General features: G+C 44.9%; 1 protein-coding gene across 1 annotated transcript in view; it reads right to left on the bottom strand.

The window, feature by feature from the left end:
* LOC118586178 (Fc receptor-like protein 5) overlaps positions 1-18,406 on the bottom strand; it is a 50,047-nt gene extending 31,641 nt beyond the window's left edge. Inside the window, exons 1-7 of the mRNA XM_036191330.1 lie at positions 18,343-18,406; positions 13,175-13,195; positions 11,792-12,037; positions 10,441-10,695; positions 9,891-10,181; positions 8,174-8,455; positions 6,642-6,920 (exon numbers count right to left, since the gene is read on the bottom strand). Coding sequence (XP_036047223.1) covers positions 6,642-6,920; positions 8,174-8,455; positions 9,891-10,181; positions 10,441-10,695; positions 11,792-12,037; positions 13,175-13,195; positions 18,343-18,406 — 1,438 coding nt within the window. The remainder of the gene's footprint in view (positions 1-6,641; positions 6,921-8,173; positions 8,456-9,890; positions 10,182-10,440; positions 10,696-11,791; positions 12,038-13,174; positions 13,196-18,342) is intronic.
* Between the last annotated feature and the right edge of the window lie 1,261 nt (positions 18,407-19,667).

The following is a 19,667-nucleotide window of genomic DNA, read 5'->3' as shown; positions in this document are numbered from 1 at the left end:
CCAGAGGGAGTGGAGATGTTCTCCAGGGTGACATTTTTGTGATAACATTGGTACAGGATTGGAGAAAAGCCTCACCGAGCCTCACCATATCACCCACCACAGCCTGGGCCCCAGGGACCCTGAGTGTGAGGATAGGGCAGGACACTGGAACTGAGTTAAAATAAAACATCAGTAGAAGCATCTGCTTCTAACATATGTGTTATCCTTACAAGGGACAAATGGTATTATAAGCAAATAAAATAGATAAAAACATTTGATACATTTAAAAGCTAATTACTTTGACCCACAAGTAGATTTTCATGTACAAAAATATTCAATAGAAAAGTGTTATATGAATCACTGAAAATATCTGTCAACAAATATATAAAAGACTCATCTCCACAGTTAATTAACTGTACAATTAGATCCAGCCATAAACTGTTCTTCCTTTCATGCTTAGACAGATTGATAATTTGATGAAGTTGTGGCAATGCAAACTGTCCAAATGGCAGTTTGACAATATCTAAAAAATTAAAAACACGCTGGGTGGCCGCGGTGGCGCACCCCTTTAATCCCAGCACTCGGGAGGCAGAGCCAGGTGGATCTCTGTGAGTTCGAGGACAGCCTGGGCTACAGAGCGAGCTCCAGGACAGGCTCCAAAACTACACAGAGAATCCCTGTCTTGAAACAACAACAACAACAAAATTAAAAACACATAAACATTGAGCCCGCAATCTACTTGGAGGACTAGATAGGCAAAAAATGTTTATTCAGGGCTTCCAGAGGAAAAAAAGGTGACCACCAACCCACCTATAAAACCTGAGATCCATAAAGACCTGCCTTCATGATATGCTGGTACAGTAGCGGCACATTGTGGGGGTAACCAACCACTGTCTGATTGGATTTAAAGCCCACTCCATGAAGTGGAACCCATACCTGACACTGCTTTGGTGGCCGAGAATCTGAGACTAGACAGGCCATGAACATGGGGGAAAAGCAAACACTATTGTTCTGCTAAAGTAACACAGCCATAAAATGACTCCTAATGACATTCTGCTCTACCCAAAGAGCAGTGCCTCCCTCATCCACCACCAGAGAAACTTCCTCCTGCCGTCGATGGGAACAAACACAGGGAACTACAACTGGCCAATGTGCAGAGAACGCAGGACTTTGGAACACTCATTCCTAAGTGGGATGTCTTCATCATACCACTTAGGGCTCAGGGAGCTGTGGGGAAGAGGAGGTAGAAAGATTGGAAGAGCCAGAGGAGATGGGTGACACGCAGAAAACAGTGTCTTCCAGGCACAATAGGACTGATGAACTTACAGAGACTGTGACAGTGTGTACAGGGCCTACACAGTTCAAGCCAGATAGAGTCCCACACCGAGAAGGGGGAAGTGGACACAGGCTTCCATCGCTGAACAAGAAGTTATCTCCAGCTGACATTTGCTTGCAAAGGGAATTCTCCCAAAGAGTCTCCCTAGATATATTAACCACTGTGGTAGTCTGAGTAAGAACAGCCCCTATAGGCTTATGTATTTGAATGCTTATTCAGCAGGGAGTGGCACTATTTGAGAGGATTAGAAGGATTAGGAAGTTGAGTGTCACTGGAGTTGGAGGAAGTATGTTACCAGAGTCAGCCTTCGAGGTGTCAAAAGCTCATGCCACCCCACTTCTCTGCTTACAGATCAGGGTGTAGCTCTCAGCTACTGCTCCAGCACCGTGCTTGCCCACCACCGTGCTCCCCACCATGATGATCATGGACTAAGCCTCTGAGATGGTAAGCAAGTCCCAATTAAATGTTTTCTTTTGTAAGAGCTACCTTGGTCATGGTGTCTCTTCCCAGAAATAGAGCAGTGACTAAGGCAACCATACTCAAGGATGGACTCCATGCCCAGCAGCAGATGACCAACACAAAAGAACTCAATGGTATTTTGTAGATTGTTTGTCTTAAATTGCTTTGTTGGGCATTTTTTTTTGTCTTATTGGTCTTTTGCTTGTATATTATGGTTTCTGATTTTGTGTTTTTATGACTTTTTTGGTATGTGTGTGGGAAAAATTGTTTTCAATAATATATATCATATATACAATATGATAATATATTATACAACAATTATATATATATGTATATAGTTCATGCAGGATTCCTATGGTAATATTTCTGTAACAATGAAAACTAGAGACAACCTGATAGATTAGGTAAAGAAGTAGAAAAGACAGACAAGATGCATAGAATTTATTTTAAACTTAAAATAATGGAGGTTTTATGGCTAAGTGCACAATATGATCCTGTTATCAAAATACTTTATGCTTTATTCCTCAGCAGGGCAGCATCTGGTAAGTTACCCTTGTTTAAGTAAATGACTCCAACTAATGTTTATGCAGGCAACCCCAATTTAATGCAGTGCGGCAAAATATAAGTAAAGATAAGAAAGTAGGAGGTGACTCGCTGGGAAAAAGAAAGTGGGGGTGGAGGAAGAGGGGTCAAAAGATTAGAAAGGATATTCTGTAAAAGGAACAGCACTGAGATACCAAGTCAGGAAACAGGCCCTGCACTCAGCAGCTGGAAGGAGAAGGTGCTGACCAGTGTTTGATTGGTCCAACACCCCTGTGACGCTGACTGTTACTGCCTCCCTGTGCTGAGACCCCAGGATATTGCCAGCCTCACAGGAGGTGCTCCCTAAGCATTCCATGTTTAGAAGGAAGCAGAAGGACTGACTTCCCATTTCAGAGAAGGCTGAGCTGCCCCCTGGGTGACATCCTCGTGATAAAATGGTTCAAGGTTGGAGAGGGGGGAGCCCACCAGAGTCTCACAGTGAAGCTTCACCATGCCTCCCAAGACCCTGAAGGTTAGGGTAGGGTGGGACACTGGGACTGAGGGAGAAAAACCAGCCCTTGGTTCCTTCTGCTTGAACACAGCCCTCCACACTAAAGGTACTTCCAACTGCAAAATGTTTTATATTAGTTTTCGTGGCCTTCTCAGATTCCCCAGGACTCATCTATCATGTATTCCAGTCTTGGGAAATGAGAATGTTTGTGTAATGCTGTAAATACTTTGAAGTGCCAACGCAAACACGTTAGAGGAATCTGAAAATAAAGCCACAACTGAAAGCTGGGCCTTTGAGAAATGAGAGGGTTTCTAGGAAAAGTGGATGTGACAGAAAATGCCAGACCTGCTATGGAATAGGGGCTCAGAGCTAGTACAGCGGGGCCAAATGAAGAAGTAAGTGGCGAGGCAGGCAGCGTGTACCTAGACAGAAGATGGGAACTAGGCTGGCCCACTGGAGTAGTTGCAACAGGTAAGGTAGCGTCACAAGGGCCCAGTGAGTGTGGTGAGATAGGAGCCGGAGAGTCAGTCAGGACTCGAACCACTAGAGGATTGATCTGTCTTTATCAAACCGTGGAAAGGCGTGAAGATGGATTGAAGTGGGGTGAGAGCGGGCCACGTGGGTCACTGAGTGGCACTTCAGTAACTGAATTCATGGTGAATTTGACTGGACAATGGCAGGAGAGAGAGATGTAAGGAACACCTGAGAAGGAACATTGATAGGACAGTTGTGAGGAGGGAGAGAAAAGTCAGGGAAGAAGAACGATGCTCTCAGGCAGGACACAGCTAATGGAGGAAAGGGGCAAATTCATCAACATGTAAAACCCAAAGCTCCCTACAGAGACTGTGTAGGCAGAAGGCTTGCTGTGACATCACACAATAGCCGTTTCTGTGCAAAATAACCCAACCTTGCCTCCTTGGCCCTGGTGGAGAGACGATTTGCCCCTTGTACTGCTAGTTTGAAGAGCTAACTTACCTATCACACTCAGTGCCAGTGTATCACTGCGCTGGGGCCCCTGGCCATTGTCAGCCTCGCAGAAGAAGTTTCCAAAATGTTCTGCCGTTGCAGAAAAGTTGAAGGACCCTCTTCCTCCAGAAGGGGCTGAGCTGCTTCCCAGGGTGACATTTTGGTGATAGAAGTGGTATAGGATTGGAGGAGAGCCTCCCAGAGCCTCACACTGAAGCTCTATCACATCACCCACCACAACCTGGGCCCCAGGGACCCTGAGTGTGAGGACAGGGCGGGACACTGGAACTAAGGGAGAGAATGAGTTAGTTCACACCAGTGTCTTTTATTTATTTTTTAATTTTAATTTTAATTTTTTTGTTTTTCAAGACAGGGTTTCTCCGTGTAGTTTTGGTGCCTGTCCTGGATCTCGCTCTGTAGCCCAGGCTGGCCTCAGACTCACAGAGATCTGCCTGGCTCTGCCTCCCGAGTGCTGGCATTAAAGGCCTGAGCCACCGCTGCCCGGCTTTTACTTTTAAATAAAAAAAACCCCACTATATTAAAAAATAAATTAGCATTGAGAATTTTTATCATAGATTTCCATTTTCTGGATCTCACATCTGTTGAGTATTTCATGTCTTTTTGGTCCGTTCCTATTCTTTCTTTCTTTCTTTCTTTCTTTCTTTCTTTCTTTCTTTCTTTCTTTCTTTCTTTCTTTCTTTCTTTCTTTTTCTGAGATAGTCTGATTAGATAACCCAGGCTGCCCTTGAACATTAGCTTGTAGTCCTCCCAAGTGCTGAGATTATAGCTCTGCACCACCACAGATTATAGATTTTTTTGCATCTTTCCTCTGTATGAGTACACTCATATCAACACATAAACAAACAAACACATATATGAGATCACAATGTACACACTGGTTTATAATCTGCTTCCACCCTTAGCAATGTGAAAGCCCCTACTGAAGTATTGTTCTGATCGTGATAATTGATGTGGGAGAGGCTAGTCCACAGGAGGGGGTACTGTGATTGGGTAAGTGGTACTGGGCTACTTAAGAAAGCAGGCTGAGCAAGCAGTTGAGAACAAGCCCATAAGCAGCATTCCTCTGTGGCTTCTACTTCAGGCCTCTCTCTGCCTTGGCATCTCTGGAGGATGAACTGTAGACTGTCAGCTGAAATAAACCTTTCCCTCCCCAAGTTGGTTTTGGACAATGCTCTATCAGAGTGCTGAAATGCTAACTAATACACAGAGAACTCTGTGCAGTAGAGACCCAGGGCAATAGATCCTAGGGCTAGTGGAAGCTTTATGAGGCAGAAGTCATGACACAGGGGAAGCTGAATCAGAGCACTCAGCATCAAGGGCAACAGAGGCAGGAAAATACGGAGATCATTGGAGGACTTAAGAATAGGGCATTGGAAACTTCTACCTCATTGGGTGTCAAACTTGTCAATAACAATGCTATACTGAGAAATATATTCTATTGTGAGAAATCTAGTTCTTCCCTGAGTTGGCAATGCTGTCTTTCTTATTTTTCTTACTCTCAAAACAGCCTTGTAACAAATTCTCACCCATCTAGGACTCCTGGCCCCTTTTCCTTGTGATACAAGTGATTCAGTATTTTTCAACAGTATGTTCTACTTCTTTGAAAAACAACAACAACTGGATTTTCACTTTCTCCTAAACAAAGATCCAAGTACAAATAGAAGCAAATTTGTTCCTCTAGTGACTCCTTGGTGATGTTTAAAAGTGGCCTTGACAATTACCAACCATGATCTGTATACTGAATGAAATGAGGACATGGCCACTCGCTCTAAGGTATAGTTGAAGAGAAAGTGGCTTTGTTTGTTTGTTTTTTTTTGTGTTTTTGTTTTTGTTTTGTTTTTGTTTTTGTTTTTGTTTTTGGTATGAGGGACAATACAGCCAGAGGCATCTGAAAGAGTTCAGAACAGGAAGAGTAGACTGAATATGGCCATCAGAGTGATGGGTCATTCAAGGAAGGCAAGGGGGGAGGGGTGGGGAGCAAGAGAATCGGCACCGAGAAAGAGGCCAAGAGAGGCCAAGAGCCAAAAGGGCGAAGAGAACCCAGAGGGTGCATGTCCCAAATAGCAGGGTATACAGGATGAGAAGCTGGGGGGGAGGGAAGTCATGGGCTGGAGAAATTTAAGGTAGGGGGCAAAGTGAGAAGAGCTGAGAAGAGCCAGGATGCCAGCACAGGACTCTGCAAGAGGAGCTTGCTGAGAAAGCCTAGAGGCCAGCATGCACTCAGTTAGCCATTTGTCCTGGTTTCTTTTGGACCTGACACGTCCCTTTCTGCCACCCTTCAATAAAGGTCTCGAAAACTACACAATGCAAGCTCATGTGCTTAATTGGGCTTCTAGAAAGAGGGTCATGAAAATCCTAGAAAATTCGGGAATGGATTTTCCCCGGAAAATTCCCCCAGAAAGCCATTCCCTCCTTTTCTTTCAAATCTAGTCCTCTCCCACCCTATGTTGAGAGTTGTGATTGCTTGGAACTCTTTGGAAAAACTAAGGTCTTGTATTGTAATTGTTCATGTCACTGTTGAGAAGTTGTCTAGTGATTGTAGAGAAGTGAGTGCCTCTGTTGATGAAGAGAAGTTAGCTTGGGGCTAAACATTACAGGGCACAAGGAGATAGTGTGAGATGACCATACACATTTATTGAAAGCTATGGATGGAGGCTTTTGAGCTAGGTAGAAGTCAGGCCTAGCCTGGGCTATGTAAGCACTGAAGCCTACAGACAAATGAGTTGGCTGAGAAGGCAGTCTAGAGCAGGGTTAGGGTGGTTATGGTAGGGAATAAAGGTGTTGGGGCAGATTTCCAAAGAGAAAAGTCTGTGCAGCAATGGGAATCAGCAGGAACCCAGGTCTTACCAATGACAGAGATCCAGACAGCCTCACTGCGCTGGGCCCCCAGGCCATTGTCAGCAGTGCAGTAGTAGTTTCCAGAACGCTCTGTGGTCATAGAGAAATTGAAGGATGCTCCTCCTCCAGAGAGCATAGAGTTGATCTCCAGGAAGACATCCTCATAATAGAACTCATACCGGATATGTGGAGAACCCCTCTGGGATTTACAGTGAAGTGTCATCAAGTCTCCCTCAAGGGCTCGGGTCTTGCCAGTGCTTAGGGTGAGGACAGGCTGGGACACCGGGACTGAAGGAGAGAAAGTGGGTTGACAGTTACTCTTGTTTGGTTTTGCAGATCTCAACCCATGGCTAGTGCAGATGCCTAGTCTCCAGTCTACCAGATCTTGGGACAGCTCAACCTCTAAGACTTGCCATCAGCAATCTCCTGACTTCCACACTGGTCTTTCATCTGTTCCTTTCCCATCCATCCTCTGGCCTTGTCCCTCCTGGCCCCTTGTTAGATGACTCGTCTCCATTTTACAAAGGATCCCTTCAGGGGAGACGTCTGTATTTTGCTGCCATAGGACTAACACCCTTTTCCTGATCAAGTCTTTGCTTCTTTGTGACTCATTTGCTTTCCTGCATTTTAAGACTCTGTGGCAGTCTCTGTTCTCCTTTTCTCTTCTCAGGGGAACGCCAGTGCTTTGCTCCAGGAGCTTTTTCCCTCCTGAATTCACATTTTCTGCCAGGGTGCTCTCTTAGGTCCTTCCTTCTCCCAGGTACCCAGAATGACCCTCTCTATTTACAGGTGAGAAGGTGAGCAGGGAGAGGTAAGGCATCGCTGTGGATGGGAGCTCTTGTTAGGAGCATTCAACCTGATTCAGGAGGCTGCTGCTTACTTTGATGGACAGCAGCCTTTCCTTGCTCCATTGCCTGGGCACAGGAATAATATTCCACATGTTCAGTGAACAGAGAGAGGTGTCGAGGGCTGGGGGCCTTAGGATTTCAGACTCATGGTAAAACCAACAGATGGAGGTTGGGCCAGAGGAAGGGGCTCTCTTGGCCTCCAGGCGAAGCTCTACTACAGTCTCCACAGAATCTCTCTGTAGGAGGGTAGGAAAAGAGCGTGCCCCTGGGGCTTGAAGTTGCAGTGGTGTGGTCATCATGGGGCCCTGAAAACCCTTATGTTTGCAGTCAGAAGGTTTGTTCAGGAGGCATCTCCCAAGATGCACTTTTTTCTAGCATCTCATCTATTCTTCCCTTATAAAGAGCCATTTCTTTCCAACTGAGAAGGAATTTGTAATTTACCAAGGGTGTATTCCTAATCACTGAGCATATTCTTCCACTCTACTCTCTGAGACTTCCCACTGTGCTCAGCCCCTTCTTTCTATTTCTAAGTCTTTCCTGCTAGCCTTGGAGTAATGGTTGTAGATTATGCAGAGCACTGAGTATTGGTAACTGACAATATCTACTTCCACCTGACTATCTCTAGTCCCCTCTAAGGATATCCATGTGCAGTCTGGGGGATCCATTCCTCAGACGATGCCTGGCAACACGCACCTTTTACGGTAACAGGGACCGCTTTGCTGACAAAGCTTCGGCGACTGTTGTTGGCTTCACAGTAATAATTCCCCGCGTCACTGCTGTTCACTGTGGAGATCTTGAGCTCTGCTTCTGAGGACTTAGGAGTCTTTGTTTCTTTATTCAGCTTGTCCCTTTTGTACCAGGAAAATTTGATGGGCCCTGGGACCCCTTTTACTGAGCAGCTGAGTAACAGCAACTGTCCTTCAAACACTGACGTCGAGGCTGGGACACTGTGTATTTGGAAGTCAGCAGAAGCCCCTAAATAAATAAGAATGATTTGTATGGGACATTTGGTGATGGGGGGGATGCTCATAGATGAAGGGTGGGGAAGACAAAACCTGCTCTATTATGTGGGAAGTGGCCTGAGAGTAGAGTTAGACTTCTCTCTGGGAAGTGGGAAGAAGGTGGAGGTTGTGTTTTCTGCCTGATGAAAAGGTCCTGTATTCCTCAATGGCCTTGGTCAAGAATATGGACCAGGAATATAGGTTATTCTGCCCAACCTGACCTTGTGTCTACCCATCCTGACAGGGCAGTTCCAGAGATGTCACCTAGCGCTCTACACTTAGGAAAAGTGGTGGAGATATGAAGGGAGAAGGGAGACTTGGCATCACACATGACTGTCCCGAGTCCAGTGACAGCACAGTTGATTGGAAATGACAGTTGACAGAGGGAATAAGCTGGCCTCGAGTCAGCACTTCTTAACTTCTTAACTTGTCAGGTGGACTAAGAGAGTAAGTCCAGGATAGACTGACAAGGAAGGATTGTCTGTGCTGGGAACAGTTTTAGGTATACTGGCTTAGGACGGTGCCTTTTGAATCATTCTCCGGTCTTGAAGAACACAGTATGGTAGTTGAATAGAGGATGGGAAGCATGTATGGTTTAACAATTCTGTTGAAGTTGAGGCTGTGCTAGGGACCACTGTGACATGGCTGTTTGTTAACACCGCTCTGATTTCTCTGAACTGTCCACCCTTAAACCAGTAGCCACAGGAATACCCATGTCCTACAACTGAAGAGCTGAGTTTAGTCAGTGCAGAAGAAACATTGTTTTCTTAGGAACGGGAGCAAATTCATGGGTAATGCTATCACTTTTCTTCCCCCCTCACTCAGAATCTGGGTATTCTAGACCATGTACCCCCTACTATGCTCAACTAGATTTCCTGTGTGATGGACCAAATTCAGTCAGGCAAAGCTATTGGCCAACAATCATGCTTAAGAAAGCGATGCTATTTTAGAGCCTTAGGAAAAAGTGACCGCGTGTGCAGCAGCATCTCTAAGCGTATCAAGATGGATTTGTTTATTCCCCAAGACTTCACCCTTTGTCTTTCTTGTCCTCGGGCGGTCGGTATCAGGCACCTAGTATTTTAGAAACCTGTCTGTTTGGCTGAGCAGAACATTTATCCCAGTCGGAGGGCTGCCCCATAGCCCACAGCTTAGGACTGTAGCACTGGAAGGAAAACATGGCAGGGATGGATAAGGAGTGGCTTTATCTAAAGACATTGAGAGAACAAAACAAACTTTTTTTTTTTTTAGATCTAAGCTCATCATGGATATTCACATAAGTTGAATATCTTCCCTCATACAACTTCCACAGGCATGAGAAAATACTTTCTATAGAGACTAGTGACCCAAGCTGGTGTGTGCTTCTGCATAACTTCCAGTTCATACCTGGGAAATCTCAGAATGCTACTTACTCTGCACAGGAATTTCTATTGTCAGGCTTTGTTTTCTTGTTTGGGCATTCATTGTTCCTGCCATGCACCAGTACGACATTGAATCTTCAGTCCATATGGCAGGAATGTGCAGCTCTGAGGAGTTGCTGCAGCCTGACCCCAGAGCCTGAGTCTCGAAGTTTCTGAAGAAACAGAACTGGAGCTGGACATTTGACTTCTGTGCAGGGAGCCGAGTCTGACAGGTCAGGGTCACCGGGCTTCCATCTATGGGCTGAGAGGGTCTGGCTCTCAGTACAGGACGTGGGAATAACTCTAGAAAGGATCACAATCATTCACTGAGCAGTTAAGTACTCTGCAGAAAACCCCGATTCATCCTGAGCACCAGCACGTGGATTGATGCTGCTCACCAATTGCCAGCAAGAGGGAGGTGCTGCTTTTGGTTACCAACATCCTTCCATCCAAAAGACTGTGTTTTCTCTCAGTGGACTTCCAGTCCACCCTTTCTTCCTATTCTCCCTCTACAATCATAGCCTACCTCTGACGAATCTGTTCAGAATAATTCAAGTTGTACCTTGGACTTGGACTTGGACTCTGATAGAATTGGAAGTGGTGTACCAAATCTTCTTCACACTGCAGTGGTATACACCATTGTCCCTCTGATTTGCATGATGAATATGGAGCTCAGAATGTTGACCAGATGGTTTCAGAGGGAAACCATTCTTGTAAAATGTCAAGGTCTTTTGTGCTATATCTTCCTTTGCATGGCACATCAGAACCAGAGGCTCTCCTTCAAACACAGCAGGTGGAGCACGCAGCACCAGTTGCTCTGTGAAACAAACCAGGCCCATCACTTGGTTCATTCTCCTGGTTCTCCTTTTCATTACTATCCCAAGTAGGCTTTACAGGAAGGGGGACTGGAGAAAGCGTTCTTAGTTCTTTTTCTGAGTTTAAAATAAAAGCTGGGCAGCAGAAGGTGAGTTAAAGAGCCCCCATCTTCATCATGAATGCAGTCTTCCAGTTCCTTCTTCCGTGTGTTTTTTCTCTCCTAGGGGATTTTAAGGAACTGTCTACTCACTAGCTTGCCTTTCATTTGACTAGGGCTTTCTCAGGTTGCACCACCTCTGAAGCTGATTTCCAGTAGTCCTAGCTTTCCCTTTACACCAGCAATATCATTTAATGAGGTTTCCCATCCATTTAGAGGCCTTCATTTTGGGGTGTGTAGATTTGTATGCTTCAGTAGGTAAATGTTCAAGGAACTCATTAGACCAAAGAGCATAGCTTTTCCCCCTCTCCTTGCTAATAGAGTCTCTTCGTGCTCAAAGGCAATTATCATGAGGCTGACATCACTTCAACTTCAGGAGGTTTCCCTTGTCATTCTCTTTGTGTATCTATAAAAATCAATCAATTTATTTCTATCTATCTAACATTTACATATGTTTATAAACATGAAAGTCCTCCTGGTACTTATTATTCCTAGTAAGCAAAATAGATTCAAGAACCATGCAAATAAATTGCTTCTCCATGAGCAGTTTATAAACACTACATATTTTGGGGCTCAAGAATCTCAAGTTAGGAGTCTGTAATGCAGGGTAGGTCTCAAGTCTCGGTGTAGTCACAAAGATCTTTCTGCTTCGGGCCAGACTTTAAGGACCACAGGGATAGAAGTGGGTGGGTGTATTTGGCTCATCTAGAACTAAATTAGCTGTTAGTAACAAGTATGACCTTCTATATGTACTAGTTGAAGTTACTGCCTACTAGGCTGAATAGATTTTATACAGACAATTTAAATTTCATTAATTTTTATGCTTTAGGTTAAGCTAATTGTGAAAAATGATTTGTTCATTTGTGGTGAGTAATAACTAAATCTGTCGAGAAAATTGGGCTGAAATGGTGTCTGAAACTTTATTTCTCTTCCATCTCACCTTTATGAAAGTTTAAGTGCACAGGGATGCTTAGATGTAAGTCATCAGCTTGGCATTGGTACTTTCCAGACACAGAGACCTTTACGGTGTGAACTTTGGTTTCTCCTACTGCTTTGCCGTTCCGGTACCATTTTGCTTTCTGGGGTGACTTGAAGCCATATCTATAGCAAGTCAGATTCACGCTCTCTCCTCGAAAGAAATCAGTCCATGGAGGATTAAGAGAAATCACAGATTCGGTTGCAGTTTCTGAGGATGAGAGAAAATGAGTCTGTAGCAGAGTTTCAGCTCCAGAAGGGCCCTGGGGGATAGACAGGAAGGATCTGGCTTTGGACTATTCCCAAGGGCCCCACCCCCAAAGTTCACTGATGGCTGAAGGCTGCATGTCATCCAGGAGCACTCATCACCCACAGGGAAGAGTGGGTGCATTGATGGCAACGAGCCAGACAGTTTCTGGGGGCAAAGACAGCAGGATTTGCTGTAACACTGATGGTTAGCTAGCCTGCTCTGGAAGTCCATCCTAAATAAAGTCACCTCCTCCTTCGCCATCTCATCATCCATAAGCCCATGATTAAAGTCTCAACTTTGCATTTTCCCTAAAAGAATAAATAATTTTACTATTAGGATTTGACACTAGAAAAGCCTGAGAGATCAGCACAAACCACCTTGTTCCATAGAGGATGATTTAAATGACTAGAAAACCCATCATTGTTAGTTGTCAGAACAAGATATAGACAGTCATCTGCTGACACCCCTGGGGGAATTAGGTAAGGCATGGCTGAGTGGCCAGCTGTGGGGGAAGGAGGAGACTTCTTGATATTACTTGTATCTAACCCCTCTGACACAGGAAACTGGTAATGAGTCAGTACGGAGGAAACGTGTGTTTTAATGTTCACTTGACACAAATTAGAACTGAATTCTGAGATATATAGTTCTAGTCCTCTAGAGAACCCTGCCTAGAACACTCTGCACTTGCCCTTGTAAGGCTCCAAGTGTTGGACACTCTTCCTTCCCCGGCACTTTCTGGAGGATTTTACTCTTGAAGGAGCTGAGGAAACAGTGTTACAGTAGGCTCCATAGTGTAGTGTTTCATAGTTTTCCTAGCTGACTGACTGACTGGAGAGGAACCCTTCCCGAGTCCTTCATATTTATGCCAGAAGCAGAGATGATTTCCATTGCTAAGTGGGGCCCATTGGCACTAGGACTCAAGGCAAGGCCTCAGAAAGGTTCCCCGCCCGTGTATTCGCCATCTCACCCAGGGAGTGCTAGAGGACATCGTGAAGTTGCTCTGCCTTGGAGCAGTGTCAAGGGGCCAGACATCACTCTCTATGGGACACTAGGGAGAAACTCTTACCAAGGACTCACAAAGCAGAAGAAAGGACTCACCGTACTGTCTCCTGACAGGAGCTAGAAACCAAAACAAACAACAACAAAAACCAAGAGTTAGAGACCAGAGTACATAGTAAGGACTTTTTTTTTTCTTTTCAAAAAGATAATATATTTCCATATCCATTTTACTACTTCTCATTAAAAATTCATTTATGAAAATGTTGACCATTGTTTGTCAAATGTCTATATGTATGAAGATATTGCCCATGAACTTTAAAGATAAATTTAAAAATGCTACTTTCTGGCAAAAAGTAGAATACTAGAGGTAAGATACAATGGTAGCAAGAAACATGGGCTAGCCAGCTTAATGTGGAGAGACAGAGAGGCAGAGAGACAGAGACAGAGACAGAGAATGTGTGTGTGTGTGTGTGTGTGTGTGTGTGTGTGTGTGTGTGTGCACGTGTACTGAGGAGGTAGGAATACCATGGATGATACTTGAAGGATATTATGACTAAGAGCACAGGAACCATCCAAGTGAGGGGTAATTCTTGTGTCTGGCATAAGAGCTGGGGGAGGGGGGTGATGCGGGCAGGGGGGCACAAAAGAAGGGACGTTGGTGTTCGGAAGCAGGCTGAGCGGTTCTGGCAGGTGTGGTGGGGTGGTCTGAGGAGGGCTGGGAGAAATATGGTTGGGGAGGAAAGCAGGGCCAAGTGAGCAGCTCCAGTTTTCTTGTAGAAGTCATGGGGAGCTCAGGGAATGTGATGAAGTCAGAACTTGAAGCTTTGATGGAGTGTTCTGGCCGAGAGAAGCCTTCCAAGGAGAGGATGGGAAATGTCGTAACTGGGTGATGGCAAAGGTTAGCTTTCTTCAGAGTGTTTATCCAGGTTTATCTGAATTGTGTGCATGCTTCCTGCTCATTTGGAAGGCCTGCTCTCGGCTGGAAGGCCTGCTCTGGAATGGAAGAGCTGTGAGCTTTTTCTGAATAATTATGAATCAGTTGAACAAACAAACCAATGAACTAGGCTGGTCTAGTAGAAATAGGTCAGTTTGGAGATGTGAGTAATGAGGAGAGAAAGGTGGCAAAACTCAGCAGGTTTATTAATTTATAAATTATCCAGAGAAAGGATGGATTTGATTCTTTCTCTTGAAAGACATTTCTGTAATGCCAGCCATTTACTGGGCAATGCAACAAAAATTCATCTGTGAGTGAGGAACACATCACCCCTGTCTACCTGGAGATGATGGAAGAGCGACTTAAACCCAAATGTTTTATTGAGACTGTGTGATTAATCACCATTACCAACATATCATGGTCATTATGGCTTTTGTGTTTGAGGGCTTTCTACTTGGTGTGCAATTACACATGTCTTTTCATGGATTTCCCCTCCCCCCACAGGGTTTCTCTGTGTATCTTTGGTACCTGTCCTGGATCTCGCTCTGTAGACCAGGCTGGCCTCTGACTCACAGAGATCCGCCTGCCTCTGCCTCCCGAGTGCTGGGATTGAAGGCGTGTGCCACCACCACCCAGATCATTTCATGGAATCTTGTCAGCAACATTATAACTTAGGTAGCATTTCATAGATAAGAAAGCTGTTTAACTTAAAGAAATGTCCAACATCCTTAGCCATCAGGGAAATGGAAATCAAAACTACTTTGGGATTCTATCTTACACCTGTCAGAATGGCTAAGATCAATAAAGCGAGTGACAGCTCATGCTGGTGAGGATGTGGAATAAGTGGAAGACTCATACATTGCTGGTCGGTGTGCAAACTTGTAGAGCTACTATGGAAATCAGTGTGGTAGTTCCTTAGGAAGATGGGAACCAATTTACTTCACTGTTCAGCTATACCACTGTTGGACAGACACCCAAAGTAAGCTTCAGCCTACCACAGATACACTTGCTCAACCATGCTCACTGATGCCCTATTCATAATAGCCAGAAATTTGAAATGATCTAGAGATCCCTCAATAGAAGAATGGATAAAGAAAATGTGGCACATTTATACAATGAAGAATTATCCAATGAAGAATTAAAAACAAGAACAAAACCAAACCAAAACAGAACAAAAAACACATCATGAAATTTGCAGGCAAATGGATGGAACTAGAAAAAATTCATTCTGAGTGAGGGAACCCAGACTCAGAAAGACAAATATGGTATATATTCACTAATATGTGGATATTAGCTGTTAAGTCAATGATAACCTAGCTACAATCTGTAGCACCACAGTGTGTAAGGACCTAGAGGGTGTAGATAGATCTCATTAGGAAAGGGAAAAAGAATAGATACTTATGGGGCCGGGCGGTGGTGGCACACGTCTTTAATCCCAGCACTCAGGAGGCAGAGGCAGGCGGATCTTTGTGAGTTTGAGGACAGCCTGGTCTACAGAGCGAGTTCCAGGACAGGCACCAAAGCTACACAGAGAAACCCTGTCTCGGAAAAAAAAAAAAAAGTATAGATACTTATGGATGGATGGAATGGGGTGTAATGGGAGGACCAAGTGGGGAGGGCGAGGGGGAATGAAGTTGAAGGAGGAAATACAGGGAGAGACAGCTAAAATTAAGTGGCATTTGAGGGGCAGTACGGAAAACTAGAAAGTAGAAACTTCCTAAAATGTATGTGTATATGGAGGCAGTCTAAATGAAATCACCAAATAATGGGGGAGACAGAGTCCTACAGGCCATCTCTTGTCACCAAGCAAAGCTTCTAGTGCTTGGACTAGGTTACATCTAATTGAGTTGTTGGCCAAAGGGGTCCCATGGGAATCCCCTAACAACCCAGGCTGTTGACAAGACTATAGGTTGCTCTCCACAATCTGGCTACAAGGCCCCATTGGTGAAGACAACACCCACACAACTCACTGGACTTGGAGACATTGAGCTGGTGCCTACATAGGGCCTTTACTCCTATGTTCTAGCATCTTTGGTAAGGGAAGGTCTCTGCACACTATCAAAAGAGAAATGTAAATCAGCCCAGACAGAAACCTTCTGATCTACCATGGTGTCCTGCTTGAAAGACATGCTAGGGCAATGGTGGCGCAAAGCTTGTACAAGTAACCAACCAGTAACTGATTTGACTTAAGGCCCACTCCATGAGATAGAACCCATACCCAGTACTGCTCTGCCTGAGTGACCAAGAACCTGAGACTAGATAAGTCCAGAGACTGAAAACCAAATACTACTGGTCATAAACAACAAAACAAAAATATAGTGATTACGGGACTCTTAATGATAATCTGCTATACTCATAGATCAGTGCATTGTTCAGTCATCATTAGAGAAGCTTCCTCCTGCAATAGATGGGTACAAATGAGACCCACAGCCCAACATTACAGGGAGAGAGAGAGAGAGAGAGAGAGAGAGAGAGAGAGAGAGAGAGAAAGAGAAAGAGAGAAAGAGAGACAGAGAGAGAGAGACAGAGAGAGAGAGACAGAGAGAGAGACAGAGAGAGAGACAGAGAGAGAGAGAGACAGAGACAGCCTTTGGAACACTTAGCCCTAAATAGGATGTCTCCATTAAATCCCTCCCCTTCAGAGCTCAGGGAACCCTGTAGAAAAGGAGGCAGAAAGAGTATAAGAGCCAGAGGGGATGGAGGACACCAAGAAAATAAGGCCCTCTGAATCAGTGTGAGCAGAGCTTGTGTGTCCTCACAGAGACTGAGGCTGAATGCACAGGGCCTGCACAGGTCTGCACTGCGTGTAAGTCCTCTGAGCACATATTATGGCTTCCAGTTTAGTGTTTTTATGGGATTCTTGAGTGTGAGAATGAGTGGGGCTCTGATTCTTGTGCCTTCTCTTGGGTCTTTTCTTCTGTTGGTCTGTCTTGTTCAACTTCAGTGTAACAGTTTTTGTTTTATCTTATTGTGTTTTCTTTTATTATACTTTATTATTATCTCTCAGAAGCCTGTTCGTTTCTAATGAGAATCAGGAGAGGGGATTCGCATGATGGGGAGGAACTGGGAGGAGCAGAGAGAGGAAACCATAATCAGGATATGTTATGTGAGAAAAGGATCTATTTTCAAGAAAAAAAGAAAGAGAGAGAGAGAGAGAGAGAGAGAAAGAAGAAAGAGAAAAAGAGAGAGAGAGAACGGAAGCTGGTTAAGTGGCTAGTAGGTAGCAGCACAATGGTTTGGAATGCAAACTCTGACCCCTGACCCCTGACCCCGTATTGACACTCTCCTCCCCTCCCCCTTTCTTCTCCTCTCTCCTCTCCTGCTCCTCTTGTGCGGTGCTTGGATGTGCTTCTGTTTCTGCGGTAACATTTCCTTGCAGCTATGGGCTCCTTGCCCCATCTGCTGCTCAGTTCCTGAGTTTCAGAGCTATTTACCAGCTGTTACGTGTGTGGATACTTATCTGTCTGTGCCCTCCACCGGGACTTCTCTGTCTGTGCCCTCCACCGGGACTTCTCTGTCTGTGCCCTCCACTAGGACTTCTCTGTCTGTGCCCTCCACTAGGACTTATCTATCTGTGCCCTCCACTGGAATTGCATCTCCCGAGCTGCTTCTTGTACACTGACTTTGCTGAGAGCTCTTCTGTGGCTATCTTTGTGGGCACGAAACAGCCCATCATCCTCAGCATTGGGTACAATGTCGCACATTGGTGGCTCTAAGATTTTTTTTTTTGAATAGGTGGACCCACATTTAATTCCAACCTTTAAAACTCAGTGAAAAGCAAACACCGTGGGTATGAACGGACAGAAATGCATATCCACGGGCGGTGGCACGTCACCTGCTGCAGGCACCTTCCCTCTGGGAAACCGTGTGTCCACCTCTGACTTCCACAGTCCGTCTGTGGCTGGCACGCATGTGCAGAAGGAGCTCCCCTCTATGTGACTCCCTTGTCATCTCTTGCACAAGACCGGGAATAGTCCGTCACACGAGGGATTAAAATGTAGCTCTCATTTGAATAAAGAAGTGTGGCCAAACAAGTGTGATTCATTGTCTGTGCCTCATAACGTATTTGTTGAAGGAAAAACCAAGTGAGACTTCAATTATTGCTCTTGTTACGGTTTCCTCCCCTGGCGACTGAAGGATTTTTCCCACCTGTGACTGTCTACTTTCCTTGGGCTCAGGAGAGGAAATCCTGAGCTGCGCAGCAGACTTGGGGGATACAGCCTCTCCTGGGGAAACTCGGTGGTGCTGATGCTCAAGAGAAGACCAGGCCTGTGGTGGAGAGAGACGGACACTGCCCGACCCACTGCAGACCCATTCTGAGCCATCTACTCACTCACAACCGGCAGAGTCAGCCACAGCAGCGCGAAGAGCATCCAGCCAGAGACTGAAGCAGGCATTTTCTCACACAGCAGTTAGCTCTTCCTCTTGATCTCACGGTCGCAGTGCGCAGCTCACACCAGCTCCAGTGAGACTACCTGGGACACGGCTCTTGTAAAACAGCAGAGTGCATCTTGATCAGAAAAAGGAAGTACAAGTGCCTAAATTTAACCATTAATTAGTTCCCTCCCCTACAGCCAAAGTGAGAAAGTTAAGGTTTTTAAAAATCATGTGCTCCCAACCCCACATTTCTGCTGTTGGGAAATTACCCTGAGAAAACTACTAGAAGTCAGTTCTATGAAAGATGTCTGTCCCTTATCGCTGTTTGAACAGGGAGGCATCATACACGATTGTGGTTGTGGGCTTGTACAACGACCATTAATGTACACCATTAACGGTGAAGTGAAGCCCCAGGTACGCAAAGGACAAGAGCATCTCCTGGTGAGGGAGAGAGAAAATGAGGTGTGGATTGGTATTTGTAGTGCGGCCTTTCCGGGGCAGAGGTAAGAAATGGAATGTATGTGTTTATGAAAACCTCTTAAGGGCACATTTTTCCTCTGAGTGCACAAAATCAAGGGGGAAGTAGGCATTTCATTACGTCTTTCTATAAGATTTTTTTCCTTCAAATTATTATGTGAGCGGATTAAATTTAATTTTAATTTTTTAAAAGTTGAGTTTGCAATCTGACAGTGGGTCAACAAAGTTCCACGAAATAAGAAGTGATAGTTTTTTTTTTCTTCTTACAGACAACCTTCCCCTTAGTTTCTTATTGATCTCAGACCTTGGTCTTCCCCAAAACACAACTAATTCCTTATTTATCAATGCCTCAGGCATTTATGTTATACCAATTGCACTGTGCCCTGAGAAAAACATATACAGATGAGCAGACTAACCTGTCCCAGGTCAGGAGGAGACTCTCGAAGGGAAGTGTGTTAATACACTTTTGGAGCTGAGACAGACAGCATGGCCGTGAACATTCTGCACATCTCCTGTGGATATGCACGCCCATTTCTACTGGGCATACACTTAGGGGTGTAATTCCCGGCTTCTAGACTGTGCAATACTGTATCCAGAAAGTGCTGATTTCTGTGGCAGGCTTTCTTTTGAGCTACCAAGCAGCTCCCAAATCATGACACGGACACTCATTATTTGTTATGAATGCTCGGCTTTAGCTTAGGCTTGTCCCACTGGCTCTTATAACTTAGTTTAACCTGTTTCTCTTCATCTACGTTCTGCCTCGGGGCTTTTACCTTTCTTTCATTTTGTATGTCCTACTTTCAC

This window comes from Onychomys torridus, chromosome 6 (assembly GCF_903995425.1).
Source record: "Onychomys torridus chromosome 6, mOncTor1.1, whole genome shotgun sequence".
NCBI classification, from domain to species: Eukaryota; Metazoa; Chordata; class Mammalia; order Rodentia; family Cricetidae; genus Onychomys; species Onychomys torridus.
This window is presented reverse-complemented; position numbering and strand designations above follow the sequence as displayed.